Below are 25,518 nucleotides of genomic sequence, written 5' to 3' on the forward strand. Positions count from 1 at the left end.
TTCTCAGACCATGATGCAGTATATCTTAGTCTTAATAATGTGACTTCAGACTGCACCAAACCAGAATCTAAAACTGTGATTACTAGACCAGTGAGCAGAGAGAGGATGGATAGGTTTAGACATGCCCTCACTTATTTCAGTTGGGACACATGTTTTATTGGGCTTCAACACAGTTCAGTTGATATTGTATTCACAAAGTTTTTCACCGTCTTTTTAAATGTATTTGAAAATAACATCCCTCTGGAAAAATATACAGTGAATATTAGTAGTAATTACAAGAAAAGGAAAACGAAGGAATGGTATACTCCACAGTTAGGGCAACTGAAAAATTCTGCTATGCTGTATTCTAGTCTGTACAAAACCAGTAAATCAGAACTGTATAAAGACCTGTATGCTAAAGCTAAATGCAAGTAAAGGAAGGCAATAAATGAAGCAAAGAAACTGCATAACATAGTAAACATTGAAAAATCTAACAATAAATGCAAGAAGGCCTGGAGTGTAATAAACTCCATTGCACACACTAAACACAAAGAGGAAATTGCCATTATCCCAGAAGAATTTAATAAATATTGCATTCAGTCCATTGAAGAAATTAGTAGTTCAATAATCAAACCACCTGAAAATGCACTTAGTATTATGGACAGCTGCTTTGAAAAGCTTCCCCCAAGCACCTTCACTTTCACAGAAGTGAGCCCAAATAATATCCTAAAAATAGTGAAAAATTTCAAACCTTCACTTAGTGTTGATTACTATGATATGTCATGTAATTTGTTGAAAGATGTTATTGATTGTGTGATTTATCCTTTAACCTTTTGTGTTAACAAATGCCTGGTTGAAAGTAAGTACCCCGACATACTAAAAATTTCTAGAGTTGTGCCCATATACAAAAAAGGGGAAAAGAACTGTCCCACTAGATACAGACCTATATCCACAACCCTAGTTTTTTCAAAAATTTTAGAAACAATTATGATGAGCAAGTTAGTGCCTACTTGGGTAAACTAAATATAATTAGTGATAAACAGTTTGGATTTAGGAAAGGTAAATCCACAACAGATGCAATGGACTCCCTCGTAAAATTAGTCCTAGATGTGTTTGAGGCTAGGGACTATGCCCAGGCTACATTTTGTGACCTGAGCAGAGCCTTTGACTGTGTAGAGCATGACACTGTGCTGAATAAGCTAGTTTACTATGGTTTTAATGACTACAGTATAAATATGTTCAGGTCTTTTCTAGAGAACCGTCAACAAGTTTTGTGCATTGGTAGGGAGAAATCAAATTTGGTTAATGTTAGGTACGGAGTGCCTCAAGGGTCGGTGCTTGGACTTTTACTGTTTATACTAATGATTAATGACCTGCCCTTATTCATAAATTCTCATACAATATTGTATGCTGATGACACAACTTTTCTACATAAAAGCTCTGATCTAGGTACACTGAAAACACTGACCGAAAATACCCTTGCTCATTCCTCATTATGGTTCAAAGCTAATGGCTTCTTGCTAAATGAAAACAAAACCCATACACTTTACTTTAGCCTCAAAGAGATTCCTAACTACCAGGAATTAAAAACTGTTAAATTTTTAGGTGTTACTATTGACAATAAATTGACGTGGGAACCACACATTAAAAATATATTGGCTAGGCTTTCAAGAGTTATTTATCTAATTAGAAATTTAAAATGACATGTTTCCAATAACTATGTGAGATCAGCATATTTTGCCTTCTTCCAAAGCATCATCTCTTGTTGAATTTTACTGTGGGGTAGTAGCAGTCATGTAAATGACATTTTACTTTTACAGAAGAAAGTAATAAGAATAATAACAGATTCTGATAAAACAGAACATTGTAAACCTCTGTTTATTAAATTGCAGTGTCTTACAGTAGTAAACTTATTCATCTACTATGTTTTAATGTACATTAGAAACAATGTGTCTAATTTTGTGTTGGGAAGTGATATTCATAGCCATAATACTAGAAACAGAACATCTGTAGATGTACCATATCATAGATTATCAAAATCGCATAACTCTTACCTAGTTCTTGGACTAAGGATGTTTAATAGACTAAGTGCTGACTTTAAAGAACTGCCTGTAAATATCTTTAAAGCTAAATTATACAAGCTACTAGTGAACAATCCATTTTACACCATTGATGAATTCTTTGAAGATGAAAATACTGTATTCTAACGTGTACCTATTTTATGTAAACCAGTTTACATCGATATAGTAGTTTATGTAGAAATATATGCTCTTGACTTTGTCTATTGCTGTAATCAGCTGAATGACAATAAAATTATTATTATTATTGTTTCTTTACTTTCTCAGACATTAAGTCTGGTTAAAAATGGAAAGTGACATGGACCTTGATCAAGCGTCACTTCCTTGTAACTGTATGGTATGTGTTATATTGCATTTAGGAACTTTTGGGTAATTGAACATGTATCAATAATTACTGATTTCTGTAGTTGTATATATAAGTTTGGATGTAGCTGTATTGCATTGATGTACTGGTGGATATTGTGTGGTATGACTCCTGTAGTTGATAGTATAATTGGTATAATGTCAACTTTATCCTGATGCCACATGTCCTTGACTTCCTCAGCCAGTTGGATGTATTTTTCAATTTTTTCTCCAGTTTTCTTCTGTATATTTGTTGTATTGGGTATGGATATTTCAATTAGTTGTGTTAATTTCTTCTTTTTATTGGTGAGTATGATGTCAGGTTTGTTATGTGGTGTTGTTTTATCTGTTATAATGGTTCTGTTCCAGTATAATTTGAATTCATCATTCTCCAGTACACTTTGTGGTGCATACTTGTATGTGGGAATGTGTTGTTTTATAAGTTTATGTTGTAAGGCAAGCTGTTGATGTATTATTTTTGCTACATTGTCATGTCTTCTGGGGTATTATTATTATTATTATTATGCAACAGACAGGTAAAGACAGGACTCAACTACTGATTCAGTTCACAGCATTGTGCACTGTTTCTTAGTAGTCTACTCCATCTGGAATCAATACAAGGGATCTCAGGAAAGGACAAGTGGATGGGAATCATTCTGATGCAGATAGCCGTGACAGGTTGCATCCCCATGTATGCCTTGTGATAAACAGAATTCAGGAAGCTTGAGTGGAGGGAGGGGGGCAAGGGGAGGGCTTAGGTCACACTATTCATAATGGCTATCATGTATGCACATGCAGCAACTTGTGGCTATCAGTAAACCCATATAAAGAGCCACAGAAGCTAGATGGCCTGCAGTTAATGACAACTGGAGTTAATAAAACAAAATGACAGGTAAACACCAAACTGGAGTGTCAATAAATAATAGGCCACAAGCTAGTGATACCTCATGACATGGAAAACCCAACATTTTTCAGTGTTACCTGTGTCCATTCATAAGTAAACAAAGGCTTGGGGTTGGGTAGGGCAGTGTTGAAAAGGGGGGGGGAGGGGGGGGGGCAGCTATGTGTACCCACTTCATCATCTCCTGGTTGCTATCTTCCATCACTGCTGTTATCATCCATGTAGCCAGCTTCCTTACATTATCCACAGTTACTCTTGTCATTAGTCATGGGTTGTGACTTATTATTCTGAATAGGGTCAACAACAAATATTCCTCCTTCTTCATGCAAAAAAGCCAAATGGACTGCCTCATGGAGTAATGTAGGAGAAGCTAGTTTAACTTCTTCTCCAACTTGCAGATTAATGTCACAAATAAACATGTCTATAGCTCCCATCTTGGTCTTCTTCTCTAGGAGTACCTCATTACATGTGGCATCCCTGCCAAGAGTACAGGTTCAGCAAGAAATAGATCTCATCTGATCAGCATACTTCTCAAAAATTTTCTTTTCTTACTTCTGTTGGGACAGAAACAACTTGGTCCTGTAATAGCAGGCTCTTGATTTGTCTGTGTACCAATCTACTAGGCCTTTTGCTAGGCTGTCAAAACTTTCAGCATTATTCATGCTGGCAACTGACTCAACATAATTATGTGCATCCTCTGGTGATTTTATTTCTGCCAAACATAATAAAAAAGTATCTGACCACACACAAAAGTGGCCACGTCATGAATGTTTTGCAAGAATACCAATATATCCACATCTGGTCTTCCTGCCCTAATTCCACTTAGGGCAATGGTTGGAAGACTGCTTATAATGGAAGGGGGGAGGCAACCACATGAACTTCAGCTTCCCTGTGTCCCTCAAAATTTGTCTGGACATCAAATTCAGTTTTTATCACAGTGGCCTGCAATCACCACTTTCTAAACTGCTAGTCCAGAGTTCAGCCTTGATGGTTTCCTCAGTACCATTCTCAGTTTTTTGCCCCCTAGTATGGGGTCCAGGAGGATCTACAGTACCTAAAACACACAGCTCTAAATTGTTCTAGCATGATGTACAACTCTTGAAAACAGATACTCTCTGTTATACAGGGTGAGTCAGGATGAAAGATACATGTTGTGAGGGGTGATAAAGTGGTGATTCTGAACAAAAAACTCCTAATAAACATATGCCCTTTTCTTAACCATTTCAAGATAAACCAATGAAAACGACTAGGAATGGGGAACGTGTAGCATCATCCTTACTAACCCTGCCAATACACAGTTCACTTGTGATGGTGCAATTGTTTACCTCAAGTCTCAGTCAACAGTGCTTGTTGTAGTGCATGGTACTACAGTGTTGTTACATGAACAACGAATACAGTTTTTTGTAGTGAAAATGCCATGGATCTCCCCATGCAGAATATGCTGACATGGTGTTTGTCTATGGTTTGTCCAATGGGAATTCCAGAGCTGCCGTGCAAGAATACCAACAATGATATCCAAATTGCAGAGTGCCAGATAGCAGGGTGTTTAGCAGGGTGTTTCACAGACTGCATGAGTGTGGTACACTTCTCAGCATAAATGTTGTCTCTGAATGGTCTGTACAACAAACTCTTAATGAAGTTGAGAACGTTCTTCAACTAGTGGACTGCAACCCTACTACTAGCTTATAAGAATTGCTGCCCATATTGGTATTCTACAAACATGAGTGCTAGGCCCAGTACATGAGCATAGCCTGTATCCCTTTCATCGTCAGAGAGTACAACATCTGCATAAAGGAGATGCTGCCACCTGGCAAGAATTCTGTCAATAGATCATTGTCAGTCAGTGATTAATTCCACATATTCTGTTCACTGATGAGTCAACATTTACCCACAACAGCATCAACAGCATGCACAACTCTCATGTATGGGCAAATGAAAAAGTGCATGCTACTATGGAAACGAATTTTCAATGACATTTCTCGGTCAACAGTGTGGTATTGTTGACGAACAACTCATCAGTCCAGTTGTTTTAGATAACCATCTTACTGGGACACAGTATCTTGAGTTTCTTCAACGTGTTTTACCAGAATACATAGAGGATATCCCTTTGGCAACATGAGCTCATATGTACTTTCAGCATGACAGAGCTCCTACACATTCCATATGGCCAGTGACACAGCATCTCAAAACAACATATCCTGGTCATTTGATCAGTCACCGTGGAGTCATTGCTTGGCCACCGAGGTCACCCCACGTTACGCCATTGGATTACTGTTTGTGGGGGTGGCTGAAGAGCGATGTCTACAAGTGCAGAGTGGACACAAGAGAAGGACTTCTGGCTCATATTTTACATGTTTGTTCCCGGGTAAAGGAATGCAAAACTGAGCTCTGATTGACGACACAACACCTGTCTACAAGAGCAGCAACATGCATTGAAGTTGACAGTGGACTGTTTGAACATCTTCTGTGGGGAAATGTACACAATTAAACAAACCATAACATAACAGTATCTTAATTTACTGTCATCTGTACCTTTCCCATTCCTAGCTATTTTCACGGTTTATCTGGAGATGCTTAAGAAAAGGGCATATGTTCATTAGAAGTTTTTTGTTCAGAATCACCAGCAGTATCACCTGTCAAAGCACGTACCTTTCCTCCTGACTCACCTTGTTAATAGAAACTCGTGCATAAATCTTGGCAAGATGCAGCGCTTGGAGAGCAGCAGCAGATGTGGATGGCAGCAGGATGGTGTGCTAAGAGAAAATGTGGGCACACATGGCCTATGACTGTGAGTATGCTGCACCCACATGATGATTGCATGGGTGGCAGTGTCAGTGGAGCAGAAATGACAAATGCCCACCAGCATCACAGACAGGGCCCTTAAGAAAGTGGCATTGAACATAGGATTCTCAGGCTTTGCAGAAGTAAGACCAGGTGCAGCATGTCCTGCAGCACTGAACGTTGGTGGCACGGTGGCTCCAGCGAGCTGGCTGGTAGGTCTGGTAGTTCAGTAATGAATGGGGTGGTAGTGGCAGCTGTCAGTTACCTGTGGGCGCCATCTCTGGGTGGCAGCAGTGGTGGGTGGGCCATACCAACCTAATGTAGTTCACTCGCACACTCTGCCCTTCTCACTGGGTGTTGATGAGCATGCTGCATGCACAGTGTGGCACTCTTCTCGTCCCAGGATGGCAAAAAGGCAGCAGCTGCAGGTGGGCAGCCTCGGTGGTGAAGCTGCAGTGATATGACAATGTGGCGGCGGTGCCAGCCATGTGGTGCAGCGTGATGCCAACTGGCTCTGATGCACACTCTGGATCCCAGCTAGTAGCTCTCACACAACTGTCACAAATTCCACTGCCTCACTGGATAATGCAATACAGAAATACTTTGCTCTGGTGTGGCATCAGCTTCTGCTCATGACCAGCGACAGACAGGAACTCACCACAATTACACAATTCCAGCTGTGATATCAGAATAAGTATTGTGGCATCTATCTGTAAAACAGGTGAATTCTGGACGAAAATGTGGGCCAGGTCCCAATTCTAATGCTAATTTGTCCAGGAATGACTGAGGGTAGCAACAGGGTGGGCATCCAGCAGGGCAACTTGAAATAATAACAGGAATAATGGAAATTTAGAACTCATGTAGTTCAGTGTACATTGTACATAAGGCACACCTGGGAAAAGGGAGGCTAGATGACCAGTAGCTTGGTGGAGTCATTTGTGCTAGGACATCGAGGAGTGAGGAGAGGAAGCATGCTGTCAGGTCATTGGCTTGTGGCAGAGAGAGCTCTTCAGAGAGCTGTTCTCAGTTTCATTATCTGCCTGCAACATTTGGCCCTTCACATGACATCTTCCTGATCCTCCTGTTGGTGGCTACTGCATGAAAGTTTGCAGACTTACTTCACCAGCAGCTCCAGCACAGCAATATCAGGATGAGCTGCAAAGCAACCTTCCACCAGCAGCTCACAACATGGAGTGAAAAAATGCATAATAAATCCCATAATTTTCATAGGAGTGGCTTTGTGCACATTTCCTTTCTAGATCAAGGTGACAGACATCAATAAATCTTTTTGTAGATTATTACTGATCCTAGTACTGATACCATGAACTGAGCTGTTGTGGGAAAAAAGATGTATGTTGTTTATGATAAATTTCATTAAATGGAAATATAATGAGAATCATTGATAACCATTTGCAATTCCTTGAATAGACAGAACATTCTTGAATCAACACAACAAATGATTTGTATTACACAGTTCTGGACTCAAAAAACTTCAGGTTTTCTTGATTAGTTACCTCAAAATGTGGTCATGTATGACTTTAGGAAATGAAACTGCTGGCTATTCTATTGCTATTAATCTACAGGGGTTGAACAAAAATTATGGAAACACTGAATGAGATGCATGCTTGAATGTAGATGCAGATTCTAGGCAAGGCTGCAGATTGTGCAGTTGTAGTTGACTACAAATAGCAACTGTGCTGTCCTCAATGTGTCACAAGTGTAAGTCATTGTCAGAAGTGTGTTCTGTGTAGTTGTGAGTGCATTTTGTCAAAGCTATGTGCTTTTGAATGTGGGAAAATTATTGGTGCTTCCATAACCAAGGAAGCTGAAATGTTTGGTGTTTCAAGTGGCACCCTATCGAAGATTTATACCATATTTTGGTAAAGCAGAGAAACAGCATCCACTAAGTCACAACATGAATGAAAGTGTGTGTTGATTGATTCTGACATGGCCATCAGAGGGGACTGTGACAATGAATAAAGAGGGTGACAGCTGTGAAAGTCACCGAAAAACTGAATATTGCACTTGTGAACCCTGTCAGCACCAAAAAATCATGAAGGGAGCTCCAGAAGCAGAGAATTGCAGCATGAGCTGGAATTCCAAAACCACCACTCAGTGATGCAAATGCCCACTAAAGGAGAATGTATTGCTGAAGCCACAAAACATGGATTATGGAGCAATGGACGAAAGCTGTTTGGTTGGATGAGACTTGCTGCAGAGTGTTTTCAACTTCTGGCCAGGTTTACATCCAAAGGATGAAACATGTAGGTGGTTTAGTGACAGTTTTGGCAGTCATATCATGGTATTCCATGGGCCACATGGTTACTCTACATGGTCACATTACTGGCAAGGATTATGTCACCGTTTTATCTGATCAGGTCCATCTCACAGTACAATATTTGTGCCCCAGTGCTGATGCTGTATACCAAGATGAAAGGACCCCTGCACACACAGCTTACATGATCAAAGACTGGTTTTTTGACCATGGTCTGATGACATCATCTCTCCAGTAATAGGTATAAAATGCTTGTTGAATAATTTTGCAATGCTAGACTTGCATGTTGCCAGAGTATTATAAGCTCTTAAAACTGTCTGCTCCTCTTCTTCTGTATTATATCACTTTCTTCCATCATTATATTCTTTATTGTCTTGTTTTGTTACCTGATACGGGTGTCTTTTCCTTATAATATGTCTGGATTACAGTCTTTATTATTTCACAACAAATGTAGTAATGAGCTAGGGCATCAACGTCAGAGCTTTATGTGACTGATAGAGAGAGTTCCCTATTTCCACTACAAGTTACCTGTATTCAGTGAGTAATCCATGGTTTTTTTAAAAGATTTAGTTCTAATCATAATTACTGTTGAGAGAAAGAAAAGGTGGAGATTATTAAGCTTCTTAAAATTATTTACATTTGTATGGAAAATACTGGCTGTTTTAAATTAAAAGAAATGATATTCACTGGCAGTGACATTGAAGGGCTCATCATTGAACTATTTGGTTTCAAATTAGTTGCAAAAATGTCATTAATAAATCTCTCAAAAGAAGATATTCGAGACCCTCATGAGTTACATGTTTGAGCTTTTTTAATCTGAAACTTATTTCTCAATAATTATAAATGAAAAGCACAGTACTTAGTACATTCTACAGCATTCTTAATACTTTTTTACCATAATAAATCACTATTTACAGCAACTGCATAGTGGAAGTAAAAGTAATTCACATTCTCTGTGCAGTAGAGCAGAGAGCACTGTGTCTCCAAGTGGGACAATGTAGCTTGTGTACTTGTTCAATATGTGGGAGAATATGACAGAACTGTAGACTTTCATTTTGGAAGCAATTTGGAGGGCAGTATTGTCAACATGCAACATGCAACAGGCATCCAGACAACAGTACAAACTGTAGCATTTGTGGTGCAAGATGGTGAGGAAGAGAACACCTAGTATGGAACCTGGATCAGTTTAGTTAGTTCTAATCACCAATGGCTGCAGCATTTGTCTGACACTGAATGATCATCATTGAAATGTGTGGATGTGGCTGGCTACCAATACATATCTCACACATGCCATTCCATGAGTTCAGAAGGGATAAGGATTACTCCTGTTTTGGACTATTGTCATGAATGGATGTCATAAATGTCTTATCACTATCCAGGAGAGTGCGGGTGGCAGCACATATAGATGTAGTAATAAATTGTTCTGTAAATATCAGTCATTCCATCAGTAAATTGCCTACTGTGTGAAAAAGAAGTGATAGAAGGTGTCAGAACATGTAAAGTGACTATAAATGCTATCATTTATGTTATTTTGTGAAAATAAAACTGGGTAAAAATTCAAGAGACTGTGGAACTGAGTATAACAGTTGTGTAGCTGTTTTGGAAATCTGCAGTGCTGGACTTTGAAATAAGTGTGAGAGAAAAACTGCAAAATGACCTAAGTAAAATCAGACAGTATGCTCAAATGCTGAAAAGTTTTGTTCAGTATGTGAATGTTTCCACAGAAACGCAAAACTGCGAACAAGAGAATGTGTACTTTAGGCCTAAGAAATTCTTTCACACTGTTTTCTATATAAATGATTTCCAAGTCCCATTAATGAATAAATATGATGTTTTAAATTCAGGCAATTGAAAAATGTGGAAGAAAATATCAATGTCGCAGGAAACTGTTCAGAAAGACCCATTGAGCGAAAGGTGTTAGTTGAAGCTTGTTACTATCACATATCATTTGACATAAAATTCTGTCAGCACAACATTTGACAAAACAGGATATAAAACAAAATACACAGTGAAGAAAAAAGAATGAATATATGTATATTATCAACCAGTCATGATAGTGACAGCCCACAGTCATGTCAGATATGCAGTCAGAGTGTAAAATAAGTCAATTCACAAAGCCTGTTGCTCCAATATGGGAACTGCTGAAAAACTGTGAAAATGAAGTAAATCAAGGTCTAAAATGTGTTGTAATTAGAGTAGTAAATGATGTGTATAAAAATGAAAGTAGCCTTACAGTAAGGGCACTGAGTGAATCACTGTGAAAAATTTCACATGCAAATGTTTTTGCAGCAAGACGGTGAAGAAATGCAAAGGAAGCATCAACTCATTGCCACATGTGGTCCTCAGTCAGCATGCGTGGCACCCATCTTGTGCACACCTTCCGGTAGTTCAATGTTTCCATTAAAATTCTGTGAGCAGTGCTTTGGGAAACCTCAGAAACCAATGTGTGGATATCATCCAGGGTGATCCGCCGATTTTCACATATGCTTTGCTCAACCTTCAACACTGTCTCCTCAGAAATTGACGGTCTCCTGCTCCTTTATTCATTGTGAATTTCAGTCTGATGAGCTGCAAACTCTCTACACCATTTACAAAAATTTTTGACATCCATGCACGACTCACCATACACTTCCGTCAATTGGCGATGGATTTCAATTGGTGCAGTGCATTCAAAAACTGAATAACTGCGCGCAATTCACACTTGGTGGTAACATCCAATGGGAGCTAAAATCTCAACAGCTGCCAAGCCAAGACTTGAGTGCCTCGGCACGGCATGTGCATGTTTACACACAGTGCGTGAAGCACTCTTCATAACAGTGTGACCAACTGCCACACAACCAGAGTTCTGTACTTATAAAAAAATAGGAGACCTTACTTTTGGGATTTCCCTCATAGAAATAGAAATACTAACACTAGTCAGTTCGCTTATTTGTTTCTCTGAACACTGGTGCAAAGAAAGTGAAATTGTATATTCAGCCTTAATCTAATATGATATTGCCTGTTTCTGTTCAAATGTGGGGTTTCATGTATCTATGTCAAGAAAAATTATTTCATTAAAAGCTAGAAATGGCCTCATTGCACCAAGTGAAGATAAACATTTTGAATTATCAGCTGTTGAGATTACAACACATAGTACGAGTCCTGTTCAAAAAATTCCAGAACTTTGTCCACAAAATTTTTCTACACTTATGTTTTACTTTTTGTGCATGGTCTCCTTCAAAATACTCTCTTCCACTATTGATACACCACTCCCAACACTGTTTCCACTTCCAAAAGCAGTCTTGGCATGCCTCTTGCTGGATCTCATGAAGCACCGTTTGCGAATATTCTTTTATCTCATCTGTCATTCCAAATCTTCATCCTTTCAGTGTTTCAACATGATAACCATAGAGCCTCATCTCATCACCAGTTATGATCCTCTTAAGGAACATCTCATCCTCATTTGTGCGATCCAAAAGCAAAGGTCTGTCTAGTCTTGACTCATGAGCCGTGAGACGAACATGATGGCAACACGATGCTTTCCAAGATGCTGTGTCAGAATTTCATGACATGATCCAACTGACATGTTAATTTCTTGTGCAATCTCTCAGACAGTTAATCTTTGATGCTCGTGACATATGTACCATCAGTAGATATCGAAGGGCATCCTCAACGAGCATCATCTGTAACGTCCATCTGGTCATTTTTAAACCGTGTGAACCATTTGTAATAGTAAGTACAGCTTAAGCATTCATCACTGTAGGCTTCCTGAATCATTTGGTGTGTCTCTGTAAACATTTTCCTGAGTTTCATGCAAAATTTAATGCAAACCTGTTGTTCCTCTAACTCTCCCATCTTGAAATCCACAAACTGTGTGGCACAACATTCTACTTAATACACCACTGAACAATAACTAACAGACATACAACAATGAAACATCCAACAGTTACACATTAAACACAGATGTGTGTAGGGATGCCAACCACATCTCACTCCAACACACCATTGGTGCAAAATTAGGAATGTACCGGAAGTTTTTGAACAGACCTCGTATATCAAAAAATTATTTGTATTTTGTATGAACCTATCTCCTAGTGGGGCTATTGACATATTTTTCTCAAAACTGAATCAGAGTCTAGGAAAGGTATCTAGTCCAAAAACTAGAATACTTATCTGTAGTGTTGAAGTGAAATATTGTCAGTAATACCTACTTCGATATGTTGTCCAGCTATGGCATATCTTCACTTATTAACTGTCCAACCAGATTTCCTTCATGATAGACCATGCAGAAGTAGGTATCTATAGAAGAAAGTGTCATATACCTGTTCAAAATTTACTCCCACCAGATCATCTTTGTCAGTTATTAGAAGTAGATATTTCAATAGGAAAGCCAGAAAAGTTGAATTCATACAAAAGGGTCTTCTCAAAACCAAATCTGTTTGAAATTGCAGCTCACTTACAACATGAACAGCATAACAGATTTAATGCAGAAACAAATGTCAACAAAATCTTCAATAAATTCATGGTACTATCAAAATTAAATTCTGAAGAAGCATTTCCCAAAAAAACTGCATTCCATTGGAAGTTCAGATAGAAATGTATGTGTTACAAAAGGTATTTTTAAGTGGTCTGTTGTATGTAGAAGTATTTTTTTTTTTCAAAAACTGTACTTCATAGTTAGATTAAATGATGTCAGTACTATAAAAACTTTTTAGGTTTTTTATACAAAATGCATGTATTGAAATTATGTTTTGTGAATTTTTGACACTGGTATTTTGAAGCTCAGTTTTTAAACCTAATCCCAAGTATATTTTTTAAAATAAACTATACATTTTCTAGTACAAAAGTAGCTATTCTTCCTAATGAAGAGCAAATAAAAAAAGAGATGATAATATTTATCGAAATGAGGATGGGGAGGGGAGGGAGGAGATTAGTGTTTAATGTCCTGTCAACAGCTAGGTCATTAGAGATGAAGCACAAGCTCGGATTAGGGAAGGGTGTGAAAAGAAATTGGTCATGTCCTTTCAAAGGAATCACCTCAACACATCCCTGAAGGAATTTTAGGAAATCATGGGAAACTTAAATCAGGACAGCTAGGCACAGATTTGAACCATTGTCCTCCTGAATGAAAGTCCAGTGTGCTAACCACTGTGACACCTCACTCATTTTATCAGCGCAACATCAATTCACAAACTTGATGTAAAAATTTTTGAGGCCTATTAACATATTGATAACTTCAAATAACCACTGCAGTTCTATAGTATTGATGACAAGTTATTTCTCTGTGAACTACTGTAGGACACTCAATATACCTTGCTTGTTCAAAAGTTACTACAGTCACAAAATAATTGAAAAATTGTGTTGATTGATTTCCCTCAAATTTAACACCATGTAGCACAAAAATTGAGGATGGCTCAGCTTCAGTGTGGTGAGTAAAAGTTGTGATTCTTATAAAAATATTTCCTTTGATTACTATTAGTTTCAGTTTAATGCTGTCTTAAATCTGACCAAAATAGTCATAGAGCCCATTTGAGATTTTGCAGCCCCATACTGAAAGCTTAATGAAACCATGAATTATTTGCATATATAGCTCAAATTTTGCCCAGTTCAATTTATTCTTTAGGAAACATCTGTAATATGTTAAAGTTAGAACAGTACTGTAAGTATTGTGATTATGATATCTGAATTTCTCCATATAAAAGGAAAAATATTGTTTCACTTTTGTCAGACTTTTCACCAATTTTGTATAGCACATTGTTCTCTAGTTATTGATTTTTCCTCTTCCTTACGTTTCTTCAGAAATTACATACAAAATTCTATTGACTAAAAGTAGGTGTATTTATGTTATCTCTCATAAAAAGCCAGTGGGAAACATAAACTGACTTACCTATTTCAGATATGACATATCGCAATTCGCTTAGCACTGCAGTGTTAAAACTGCAAGAAACAGGACGCCTACAAGCTTTAAAAAACAAATGGTGGAAAGAAGAAAGGGGTGGTGGCCAGTGTGTGGTGAGTTAATTAAATCATAGTCAGTGTCTGTATCTGCAGTTTACTTTCCATTATAGGCTTGAAAATTGTGTCATGTTGTTTGCAATAAGAAAAAAAAAAGGACAGGAGCACATACAACACTTGGATGGGATGAGTGAATATTAATTCAAACCAGTAAAAGTATTAAGAAGTATTAAGAATACAACTTTGACATTAGACATTTCAAAATGATATCTGTGCACATGCATATAAAAGTCATCCTAGAATAGTTGGATGTTCATACAGAAAACCAGAACATGATGAGCATGTTATTGACACTTGTAACATTTGGGAGCTCCACCTCAGATATACTTTGTAACAAAATGATTTGCACAGCTTTTCTTTTGAACTGGTGAAGAGTCAAATTTCCAATATTTTGTAGTATACCAAAATCAACAATGTTATTACTTTTTCTAAAAGATATCTTTAAATTTTTGTAGTAGCAATACAGTATGTTTTGATTCTGAACTTTTAATGATCATATATTTCATGGTTCTGGTAATTATGAATGTTTTGATTAACACTACTAAAGCTGATTAATAAGTAATTATCAATTTTCTGTTGATTTACTGTGTTTTGTGGGTCCAAAAGTGGAAGTATTTCATTCACTCTAAATATTTTTATTGCAGTTCTTAAAATGTTTATGAATTATGTAATTTACTACTAACAGACATTACAAAGAAACTCCATAAATTAATTTACTTCTCCTTAAATGTTCTTATTATATGAAATATGAATTTTTCAATCTTCTTCTGATTCAAGCTGAGTGGATCAGTAGAACAAAACTGAAAACTGCTCTTGGTCTCCATTCTATCAGATATCACCTGAATTCATATAACTCTCAGTTTATAGATATTGCAGTGTCATTATCAACAAAACAAATGTATGTAGCCTGTCCATTTAAGCAGTTGGTAGGTCATAAATGTACCTATAAATGTCAAGATTCCATTTCATAGTGTTGTGGGACACATTTGCATTCAATTTTTAGCCATTTAATTTGCATTGGGGATTCATTTTTAACTAATTATTCTTACTTGGAACACAGTGTTTCAGTGTTACATCTTAGAGAAATGGTACCAAATGGTGGGATGTATCACATTATGCATTATGTCTGTATGCCTAAAGTCCTTATTCAGTATTTTGAAGAGGTTGTTATACCAGCCATTAAAGGAACAGGATGCAACCAACTGCAGATTGTGATGCATGCTAGAACCAACCATGCCTGCCATCTGGACTCCAAGATCATTCTTGAATGTGTCTAGTGACTAACAGAGAAGGTGGAGAAGACCAGACTTGTTCACAGAATTTAAGTGGCTTTCATAATCTGCAGCATTGTCCACAGAAGTGGACATGGCTCCCTGATACTTAGTCAATGGGAAGCCTTAAAAGATTCTGTGACATGTTAAGCTATGATTTCGTATATTTGTGTGGCATTACATATCAAATGCTGACACCCAGGTAGTTTGCTGTGTGGGGTACCTAAATGTTTTTAAAGGATATATACATAAAAGCATTAGGCGATTCTCCATCCAGTCTAGTTAGTGATACCTGTAATATACTCCAAAATATCAGTATAAGATCCAAAGAAATTAATTCTCACAAAGTAATCTGTTAAAATACTAGTGATCAACTGCTGAAGAATTTACATCAAAATGCCAGAGTCTGAGACATTCCTAATTAGTGATGCAGCTCACTAATAGGTACAAAAGCTTGGCTAGAGCCTGGTACTGACAGCAGTGAGATTTCTGTGGTAAATCTACATGTGCATCAGTAAGTTGTGCTAATGGGAATTGGAGGTGGTGTATTCATTGTAGTAGACAAGAAACTGAACTCCACTGAGACTGAAACTGCATGCAAAATTGGGCAGTACTCAATATCAAGGATGGGCACAATCTTATAATTGGGCCTACTGTTGATCAGAAGACTCTTCCACAGATGAAACCAAACATTTCTCAGAAAATCTGAGCTCAGTAGTATATATATTTCCCTAGCATACTGTCTTCATTGGAGAAGCCTTTAATCATCAAGTAATTGTTTGCAGTGATAACAATTTTTTAATTTGGGCATGACAAGATATACTGTGAAACAATACAAAACACCTTTTCTGAATATTGCCTAGGGCATGAAAAAATATACTGCAAAACAATACAAAATACCTTCTCTGAATATTTCCTAGAACAGATATTTCAGAAGCCCACTCATGAGGAAAAAATATTAGATCTAATGGTTACAAGTAGGCCTGACTTGCACATTGAAACTGACATCAGTGGCCACAAGACAGTTAAAGCAACAGAAATTATCATTGTACAAATGTCAGTTAAATAAGAAGATAAATTTACATTTTCAGTAAACTGCATAAAGTGGCAGTGGTGTCATATCTCAAAGAGGAACTCAAAACCTTTTGCTCTTGGCAGGAGGATGTACGGGAACTTTGGACAAAGTTTATAAGAATAATTGACCAAGCACTCTGTAAAGAAACTTCTACAGGAATGGCTACTGTGGCACAATGTCATAATGCTGAGGTGGAAGTTTAGGTTGGTTACACCAAACGACACCATTTTAACAGTAGTTCATTTATTCACCTCTTTACACAAGCAAGGCTTACAAAGAACTGACATGACAGAACTGCACAAAGGTAATCTTAGCTCAGTTCAAAGACGATACTCAGATCGATGCTGGTGTCGACCTCATTGGCGCCCCCCCCCCCCTTGCAGTACGGAATACTCTTGAGAGGCCGGAGGGGAGGGGGTGGGGGGGGGGGTGACTATGGTGTTGGCAGGGATGGTCCGCGGGAGACGGACCATGGTCAGCTCGACAGCGTCATCAGGGAGGTGTGTGGGTAGATGTCGTGAAGGAAGGTTCGGGCACCGAACCTGGAAGTGGTTGAAGCAAACCAGGCATCGTACTGGGCGTGCTGGTCCTGCGGTGACAGGTAGGCCGGTGGTTTGTGGGTGGAGCGGAGCGACGACGATGATGTCTCCTGTGGGCATGGCAAACACACGAAGCATGTCTAGGTCGACATTGGGCAAGAGGGGAACACATTTCACCAAGTGGCAGGGGATGGCGGAGGTTGTGTCATGAGCACTGGATGAAGAGAAACACACGACGAACAGTGTATCATCACGTAGTACTATTGAGATTTCGTGGATTATGTCTGGGGGGACAGGCACAAACACCTCGAGTGAGGGCACGTTCAAGATGGGGGGGGGGGGGGGGCGTGAGAAACCTCGACAGGGCGAGGCAGGCGACGAAGGGGAGGTCAAAGGGACCAGCGAAGGACCTGGCGGCAAGGCCGTGATCATAGGTAAGATCGACATGGGGAGCATGTTGTCACTCGACGGAGTGCGTGAGACCGGAGTAGAGGGCGAGGTCAGAGGAGAGCTCGATGATTGGAGCTGGAAGTCACTCGACCAAGTGTGTGATTCTGACGTGGAAGGAGTGGTCGGAGCATCGGGAGCCACGACAGTGAGTGCCATGGTCCTGGCCTGAAGGGGGTTAGAAGAGGGCTTGACATGAGCAGGCTTAAGTCTGTTGAGAGAGACTGTAACAGCTGAATCTTTCATCTGGATGTCATAGGTGTTGGCTGAGCACTGGAGAACTCGGTATGGGCTGGTATATGGAGGTTGGAGGGGAGCACGGACAGTGTCATCTTGGAGCATGACGTTTTCACAATTGTCCAGAGATTTCGGGACGTGAACCTTAGGGTGGGAATGGCTAGCAGGCCGATGGATATGGAGGTTGATGAAGTGGCATCTGACATGGTCCATGAAGGAAGGTAAGTCAGACTGAGGGAGAGAAGCGGAAGGGCTCACAAGTTCGCCAATGAGAACAATGTTCTGGCCGTATATGACTCGGCTATTGAACCTTTGAGCTCTTCCTTATAGATCACATGAATGCCGAGTAGCACAAGGGGAAGGGCCTCCATCCATAGAGAGTCGTGGCATCGAAGAGCCACCTTGAAAGTGCGGTGCCAGCGCTCGACTAGGCCGTTAATTTGCGGGTGATATGCTGTGGTATGGATGCGCCGGATGCCGCAAATCTTGTTGAACAGGGCCGACTCAATTGTCTGCCCTGGTCAGTTGCGATGATAGCTGGACATCCGAAACGCGATACCCATGACTCAAGCAACAGTTTTTGACGTAATATTGGGGAAGGGGACAGCCTCGACCCAGCGAGTTGTTCGGTCGATAGACGAGAGAACATAACGAAAGTCGTTAGAGGGGGGGAGAGGGCCGACAATGTCAATATGAATATGCTGGAAACTCTCAGGATGGATCGAAAAGGCACTGAGGGGGGTGAAGTATGCTTGTGTACTTTGCAGCGTTGGCACGTGACGCAGGAGCGTGCCCATTGCTGGCAGTCCTCGTTGACATTTCTCCACACAAAGCGCTCCGCTACGAGGTGGGCAGATGCACAAACACCAGGGTGGGCTAAATTACACAATGCGTTGAAGACAGCTCAACGGAGTGTGGTTGGGATGAAGGGGTATAAAGTGCCCGTACAGTCATCGCACCAGATCTCACCAGAAATGCCAGGGAAGGTGGTGCGGACGAAGTATAGTGAAGAGGTAGAGTCTGAAATCAGGTTTTGTGTTTCCTCGTCAGCGGGTTGTAGGTTAGGCAGTTCAGAGAGATCTAACAGCGAATGAACGGCGTCAACTCATGAAAGGAAATCAGCAACTATATTGTCAGCACCCTTTATGTGTCTGACATCAGTGGTGAACTGAGATATGAAGTTCATGTATCTGAAGCGGCGAGGAGGCAGGTCAGCTGGTGGGTTTGTAATGGCCACAGCCAGGGGTTTGTGGTCTGTTAAAACATAGAAAGAGCATCCCTCAATGTCAGTCTTAAAATACTTGATCGCTTCGTAGACGACGAGCAACTCCCTGTCAAACACGGAATATTTCCGTTGTGCATTGGTGAGCTTGCGAGAGAAAAACTGCAGAGGCAAAGTCTGACCATCGATTGTCTGGCTAAAGACAGCGCCAATGACAGTATCACTCGCATCAGTGGTGATGTAAAGCTGCACATTGGGATGAGGATGCGCGATGGTGCAGGCCTCGGCAAGAAGATTTTTGAGGGCAGTGAAAGAGTCAGTCATAGCAGGGGTCCATGGAACGCTCCGAGATCCAGAAGTGTTCGTGACAGCCAAGGTGTCCTTCAGTGGAGCCTGAATCTCCACAGACCGAGGTAGATGATGGCAATAATAATTAACCATCCCCAGAAAGCGCCAGAGCTCTTTGAATGACGAAGGTTTAGTATTGTTTGTACTTTCTCAGGAGGCAGTGAAAGGGCATCGGCAGAGACCCGAAAACCAAGAAAAGTGCAGCGGGTTGATGTAGCTGCAATTTGTCCTGGTTGGTCTCGATGCCTGCTGCCAGAGACCCGAAAACCAAGAAAAGTGCAGCGGGTTGATGTAGCTGCAATTTGTCCTGGTTGGTCTCGATGCCTGCTGCCATGAGAGTGTCCATAACAGTTTGCACATGTCGAATGTTGTCCTCGACGAAGGAGCTGAAGACAAGAATGTCATCAACATATGCAAAGCAGAATTTTAGGTCAAATAGCACTTCGTTGATGAAGCATTGCCAGATCTGGGTTGCATTTTTCAGACCGAAGGGCATGAATCGAAACTGAAATAAACCGATTGGGGTAGTGATTGCTGTCTTCTTGATGTCTTCAGGTGCCATGGGGATCTGGTGGTAGGCCCGTTTGCAATCAATGACAGAGAATATGGTCGCACCTGCGAGGGAACTGGTAAAGTCGGCAATGTTGGGTATGGGGTAGGTGTCCATAATTGTTCATGCATTTAGTCGACGGTAGTCTCCACACACGCGCCAGAGCCCGTCTTTCTTGGGTGTCATATGTATGGGCATAGACCAGCTACTGGCAGAGGGTTTAATGACGCCGGAGCTTAGTAGTTCAGAAATCTGATTTTTAAGGTCGGAGAGGCGCTCGGGACGAAGCCTGGGAAGTGTGATTCTTGACAGCTTCTTTGGAAAGCACATTTCAAAATATCCCATGAAAATTGAAGAAAAAGTGTTATATGCATCATTTGTATTTGTTAGAAACAGAACTTCTGCCCAAGACTCACTAGTTAGGATATTTGTAAATTCCACACAGTTTTCAGTGGACAAATTTCTTTTATACATGAAGAACACTTTTTTCTCTTGCAGTGCCTTGCAGGAATTTTGAGGACAGGAGTATTGTGGTCTGATAATCCCAAATCAGCATTTGTTACCTCTACTTCTGTGGACTGTACATTTGAAAATATATTATCTATAAGACTTTTTGTATGATATGTTATTCTTGTGGGTTCCTGTATGTGTGGAAATAGATTGAAACTACATAATAGATTTAGGAATAGATTTTCAGCCTACATTTATTCATTAGATTTATGTTGAAATCCTTACAAACAAATACAGTGGCTCTTTCAGTCAAAAGAGTGCTAAGCAGTGTTTCTAATTTATTAATGAATATGTCTCTGTCCCCATTAGGTGGTATGTATATTGCTATTACTACGGCTTTTCCCTGTATTTCATAGAACTGTATGGCTGCTACTTCAAAACAATTTTGCACTCTCAATAATTCAGCTTCACACATTCTTTTGTATCTGATACTTGATTTAGTAAAGATACATACACCTCTGTTTTTGGCATTTTTTTCTACAATACTGACTTGCCAACTTATAGGGATGAATATTAATGATACATAATTCAAAAGTTCTGCACCAGTGCTCCATGATACACATACAGTCAATGTTTGCACCATTCATTGCTACCTCAAGTTCTACTGATTTACTTCTAAGGCACTGAATATTTAGACTTAAAATTTTCAGGTGACTAGGGTGAGAACTGGTTAAAGTTTTATTTATGTTTTGTGCTGTCATATTTGTTCCCGTGTCCTGGTGAGCTACCAAAAATCCTTGAGGACAGGTTTCCTACACTTCTCGGGACATACCTGTACATTGGGCTGTGGTGAATTGCTTGCTGCTGTAATTGGTGCTGCTGCTAATGTACTTAATACTGCCATTTCTGTTGTTGTTGTTGTTGTTTTTGTTGATGGTGATGCTGTTTCTGACACTTCAAATGTTGGTTCTGCCACTACTGCTGTTGTTTCTTGTGAACTTGGAGTCTTCTCATTCTTCTTCTTTTCATCTAAAATAATATTTGAATTATGTGGAATGGACAGCTGTTGAGTGTGATAAAATCTTTACTGAGTTAGTGTAGTGAATATAAGGGCTTCCTGTTTAGGGAAGACAAAAGCAAAGCCTTAGGGCAAACAGACTATGCAGTTGCAATACTGTTAGTATACATGTATAAAAAGTTGTATTACTGTGTCTTGTATGACCAAGTACATTTTTTTGTACAATTTTGTATGTATTATTCTTTGTACTTCTTAATGTAAAATTTAGTATGTTCCTTTTGCACAGATTGTTTCCCATAAATTTACATGTATGTTTGGACAACATCCACACAGTATTTATTGCCTACTGATGGATAATAAATAAATAATAAATCAATTTTTAATTTGTAATATTTTCTGTTTAATTTGGAGTGTTCATACATTTTACAGTTTTCCTTGTTCCAGAATACCCAGTATAAAATTTTAACTTTCCAGTCACATTATGTACAAGGTGATTATAATTAAAGTTAAACTTTCAAAAGGCTGTAGAAGTAACACCACTGGTCAGAATGACGTCAAATTGCAATGGAATATTATCGGAGAAGGGGGAAAATGTATGGCAGAAGAAAAAAATAGTGAAAACTGATTAATAGAATATGTAAATGAAAACATCTGTCATGGGCTCAACCCACTCGAGTTGGTATAAACACGTCAGGTACAGGGCTTTTCCTCCTTTCGTGTCTGTGGTGTTTGCCATGACTGTCTGCTTGTAAAGATATGTTACAAGAATGATGACTGTGCACATGTTGCTCTGCAGAATTTCCAAACACTGAAGGGTTTGAAAAAAGGCGTTGGTGTGCAACCTGGTAGAAGGAGGAGACAAATAGATTCAATTCAATTCAATTTATTAGCGTCCTTGTAGTGCATCATCGAAATGACATAGGACTTGTCAATAAACATTACAATTTAAAATACATATACATGAAAATTTATAATTGAATTTACTTGTCACTTAGACATTACAATTTTAATAGAACTTTTAGAACATTAACATAAAAATATGCAAGTAGGATAACAACGTACAAAAAAAAAAAAAAAAGTTAGTGATTCTCACATCAAAGATTATTTACATTCTTACATTAACACTGTTTCACACTTTCAACATGTGTGGAAGCAGTGGCCACAGCAGTGCAGGAGGAGACAAGTGGTGGTGTGCAAATGCGTAGTGGACAGAGATTTGCCTGAACATTGGAAATACCCATGAGCATGGTGCATAAAATCCTACGAAACGTCCTTCTTTGTTATCTATTCAAATTTACCCATGTGCACGACTTGCTTTCCTGTTGACCTGCCAGCAAGAGAGACCTTTGCTTTAGAATTTCTTGCTCACATGGAAGTGGGCAATGATTGGCCATTGAAGATTTTGTGGACAGACACAGCCCACTTCCTTTTGACAGGATATGTCAATACACAGAATTGTCGAATATGGGCAACAGAAAATCCACACAAATCAACCAGTACCACTTCATCCTGAAAAGGTCATTCTGTTGTGCAGGTTTACAGCATCGTTTATCACAGGGATATACTTTCCCAAAGAAACAGGTGCTCCCAGTCCTGTTATCTGTACGGTCACTGGTAAGTGCTATGAGTGTCTTTTGTGCAACCACATCATTCCAGCTCTCCAACAGTGTGGATGTGTGGGTGGGATAATTTTTATGCAAGATGGCACAACTCTGCACACTGGAAATCCAGTTGAGCAGCTGCTGAAGCACCATTTCAGAAATACTAGAATTATCAGCCGCCATTTCCCTACAGCCTGGCTGTTACAATCACCTGACCTTAATCCTCATGACTTCTGGCTGTGAGGCTATCTGAAAGATGTTGTGTTGTGTTATGACTGCAAACTTAGCTGCATTGAAGGCATGTGTTGCACAACACATTCTGAACATGACCCCAGAAACACTTTTATTAGTTGTGGAACATGCTGTTTCTCGATTTCAACTTGTTGTACAAAACAGTGGACACCATACTGAACATGTTTTGTTTTTTATTTTTTATTTATTATTTTTTATTTATTTTTTGTTCCGTAGATCCAGTTAGTGAGTCAATCACAAGGATATGGAACGTGTCAAATTGTACAGGTTTCAATTTAAACTTACAATAAATACAAGGGCATTTCAATGGCAAATTGTACATAGTTTAAGTAAGACATACTATAAATACAGTAACAGATACAATGTCAGCTAGATAACATAACTACCATTTGACAGAAAAAGGAGTTTCAAATAAAGGTTAAAGATAAGAGCACAAAGTTAAATCAGATATTAGGCCTACAAGAGTAAATACATGTACAGCCAATCTGTTGTTACAAAAAGTGTGCTAATCCCCAAATGCACAATAAAATCAATTGAACTACTTCTAGACATAATAAGTTTAGTGATGGTATACATTTTCTTTCAGGTATTCATCCACAGTATAATAAGATTTCTCTGTCAGGTAATCTTTGAGAACTTGTTTAAATTTTGGCAGTTCTGTATGAACACATTTGATATGTAGTGGTAGAGCATTGAACAGCTTAATGCTGGAGTAGTAAACTCCTTTTTGTACCAGAGTGAGACGCTTCATTTCTAAATGTAGATTGTTTTTGTTTCTGGTGTTATAACTATGGAATTTACTGTTGTCTTGGTAGATGGAATAATTTTTGCACACAAAGGTGAGCAAGGAAAAAAATATACTGTGAGGCAGTTGTTAGGATACCTATCTTCCGAAACAAGTGCCTGCAAGAGTATCTTTGATGGACCCCACACATTATTCTGATTGCTTTTTTTTGGATGGTGAAAACTTTTTTTGCAAGTGGTTGGTTCCCCCAGAATATGATAGCATATTACATCAATGAGTGGAAGTAGCCAAAGTAGGCAACCTTAATAGTGTCAACTTCAGCCACTGAAGAAATTACCCGTAATGCAAATGTTGCCGAGCTAAGTTTTTTACATAGATGAAGAATGTGAACTGACCAATTACATTTACTGTCTATGTAAGCACCCAGGAATTTTGTGTCTTCAACTTTCTGTATTGGTTGATCTCTACATTTTATGTTAATTTCATCGGGATTACTTTGTGATGTGTGGAACCTCATATAATGAGTTTTATCTGCATTGAGCGAGAGACCATTTGAGGAGAACCAATTTAAGATGTCATTAAAAACAGTATTTGTAGTTTTTTCAAGATCATGATCAATCAAATCGTCAATTAGAATTGTGGTATCATCGGCAAACAGGGTAAATTTGCTGTTTGTCTCAGAACAAAGAGGAAGATCATTAACAAAGATGAGGAAAAGCTGTGGGCCCAAAACGGAGCCTTGAGGCACACCACACGTTATCGTTCCCCATTCAGACGAGGCAGGTTCTCCAGAAGAGCCATTTAGCATTACAGTCTGCTTCCGATCCTGTAGATATGATTGCAGCCACAAGCCAACAGTACCACCTAAACCATAGTATTCTGCCTTTTTCCAAAGAATTTGGTGGTTTACACAGTCGAAGGCTTTCGTAAGATCACAAAAAATACCCACTGGAGACATTTTTTTGTTAATGGCTTCCAAAACTTGGTTGCTGAAAGAGAATATTGCCAGCTCAGTACAAAGACCGGCACGAAAATCAAACTGATTTTTGCTTAAGATACTGTGGAAGTTGAGATGATCTGTGCATGAGTTTTTCTAGAATTTTCGAGAAGGTAGTTAATAGGGATATTGGGCGATAGTTTGCAACAATGCTTTTATCCCCTTTTTTAAAGAGAGGAATCACTACGGCCAACTTAAGTCTGTCAGGGACAATCCCATCTTGTAGGGATGCATTGTACATGTTGCATAAGACGGGACTAACAAATTTATAACAGTGTTTCAGTATTTTACTAGAAATATTGTCCACACCAGCAGAATTTTTATTTTTTAATGATCTAATTACTCTTATGACTTCGTTTACAGTAACTGGAGGTAAGGATATCTGTGGGATTCTGTTGCTAATAGCTTTCTGTAGA

At 39.2% G+C, this 25,518-nt stretch overlaps 1 protein-coding gene across 2 annotated transcripts in view; it reads left to right on the forward strand.

Annotated features, from left to right (window-relative positions):
• Positions 1-25,518, forward strand: part of LOC124555073 (glutamate receptor ionotropic, kainate 2-like) — a 512,372-nt gene that overhangs the window by 460,031 nt on the left and 26,823 nt on the right. The window contains exon 16 of one of the 2 annotated variants that reach the window (XM_047128860.1): positions 14,232-14,347. In XM_047128860.1, coding sequence (XP_046984816.1) covers positions 14,232-14,347 — 116 coding nt within the window. Of the gene's footprint in view, positions 1-14,231; positions 14,348-25,518 lie in introns of those variants that run through there. The other variant, XM_047128861.1, reaches the window with a different exon arrangement.

Source organism: Schistocerca americana, chromosome X (genome assembly GCF_021461395.2).
Source record: "Schistocerca americana isolate TAMUIC-IGC-003095 chromosome X, iqSchAmer2.1, whole genome shotgun sequence".
In the NCBI taxonomy this organism is placed as follows: domain Eukaryota; kingdom Metazoa; phylum Arthropoda; class Insecta; order Orthoptera; family Acrididae; genus Schistocerca; species Schistocerca americana.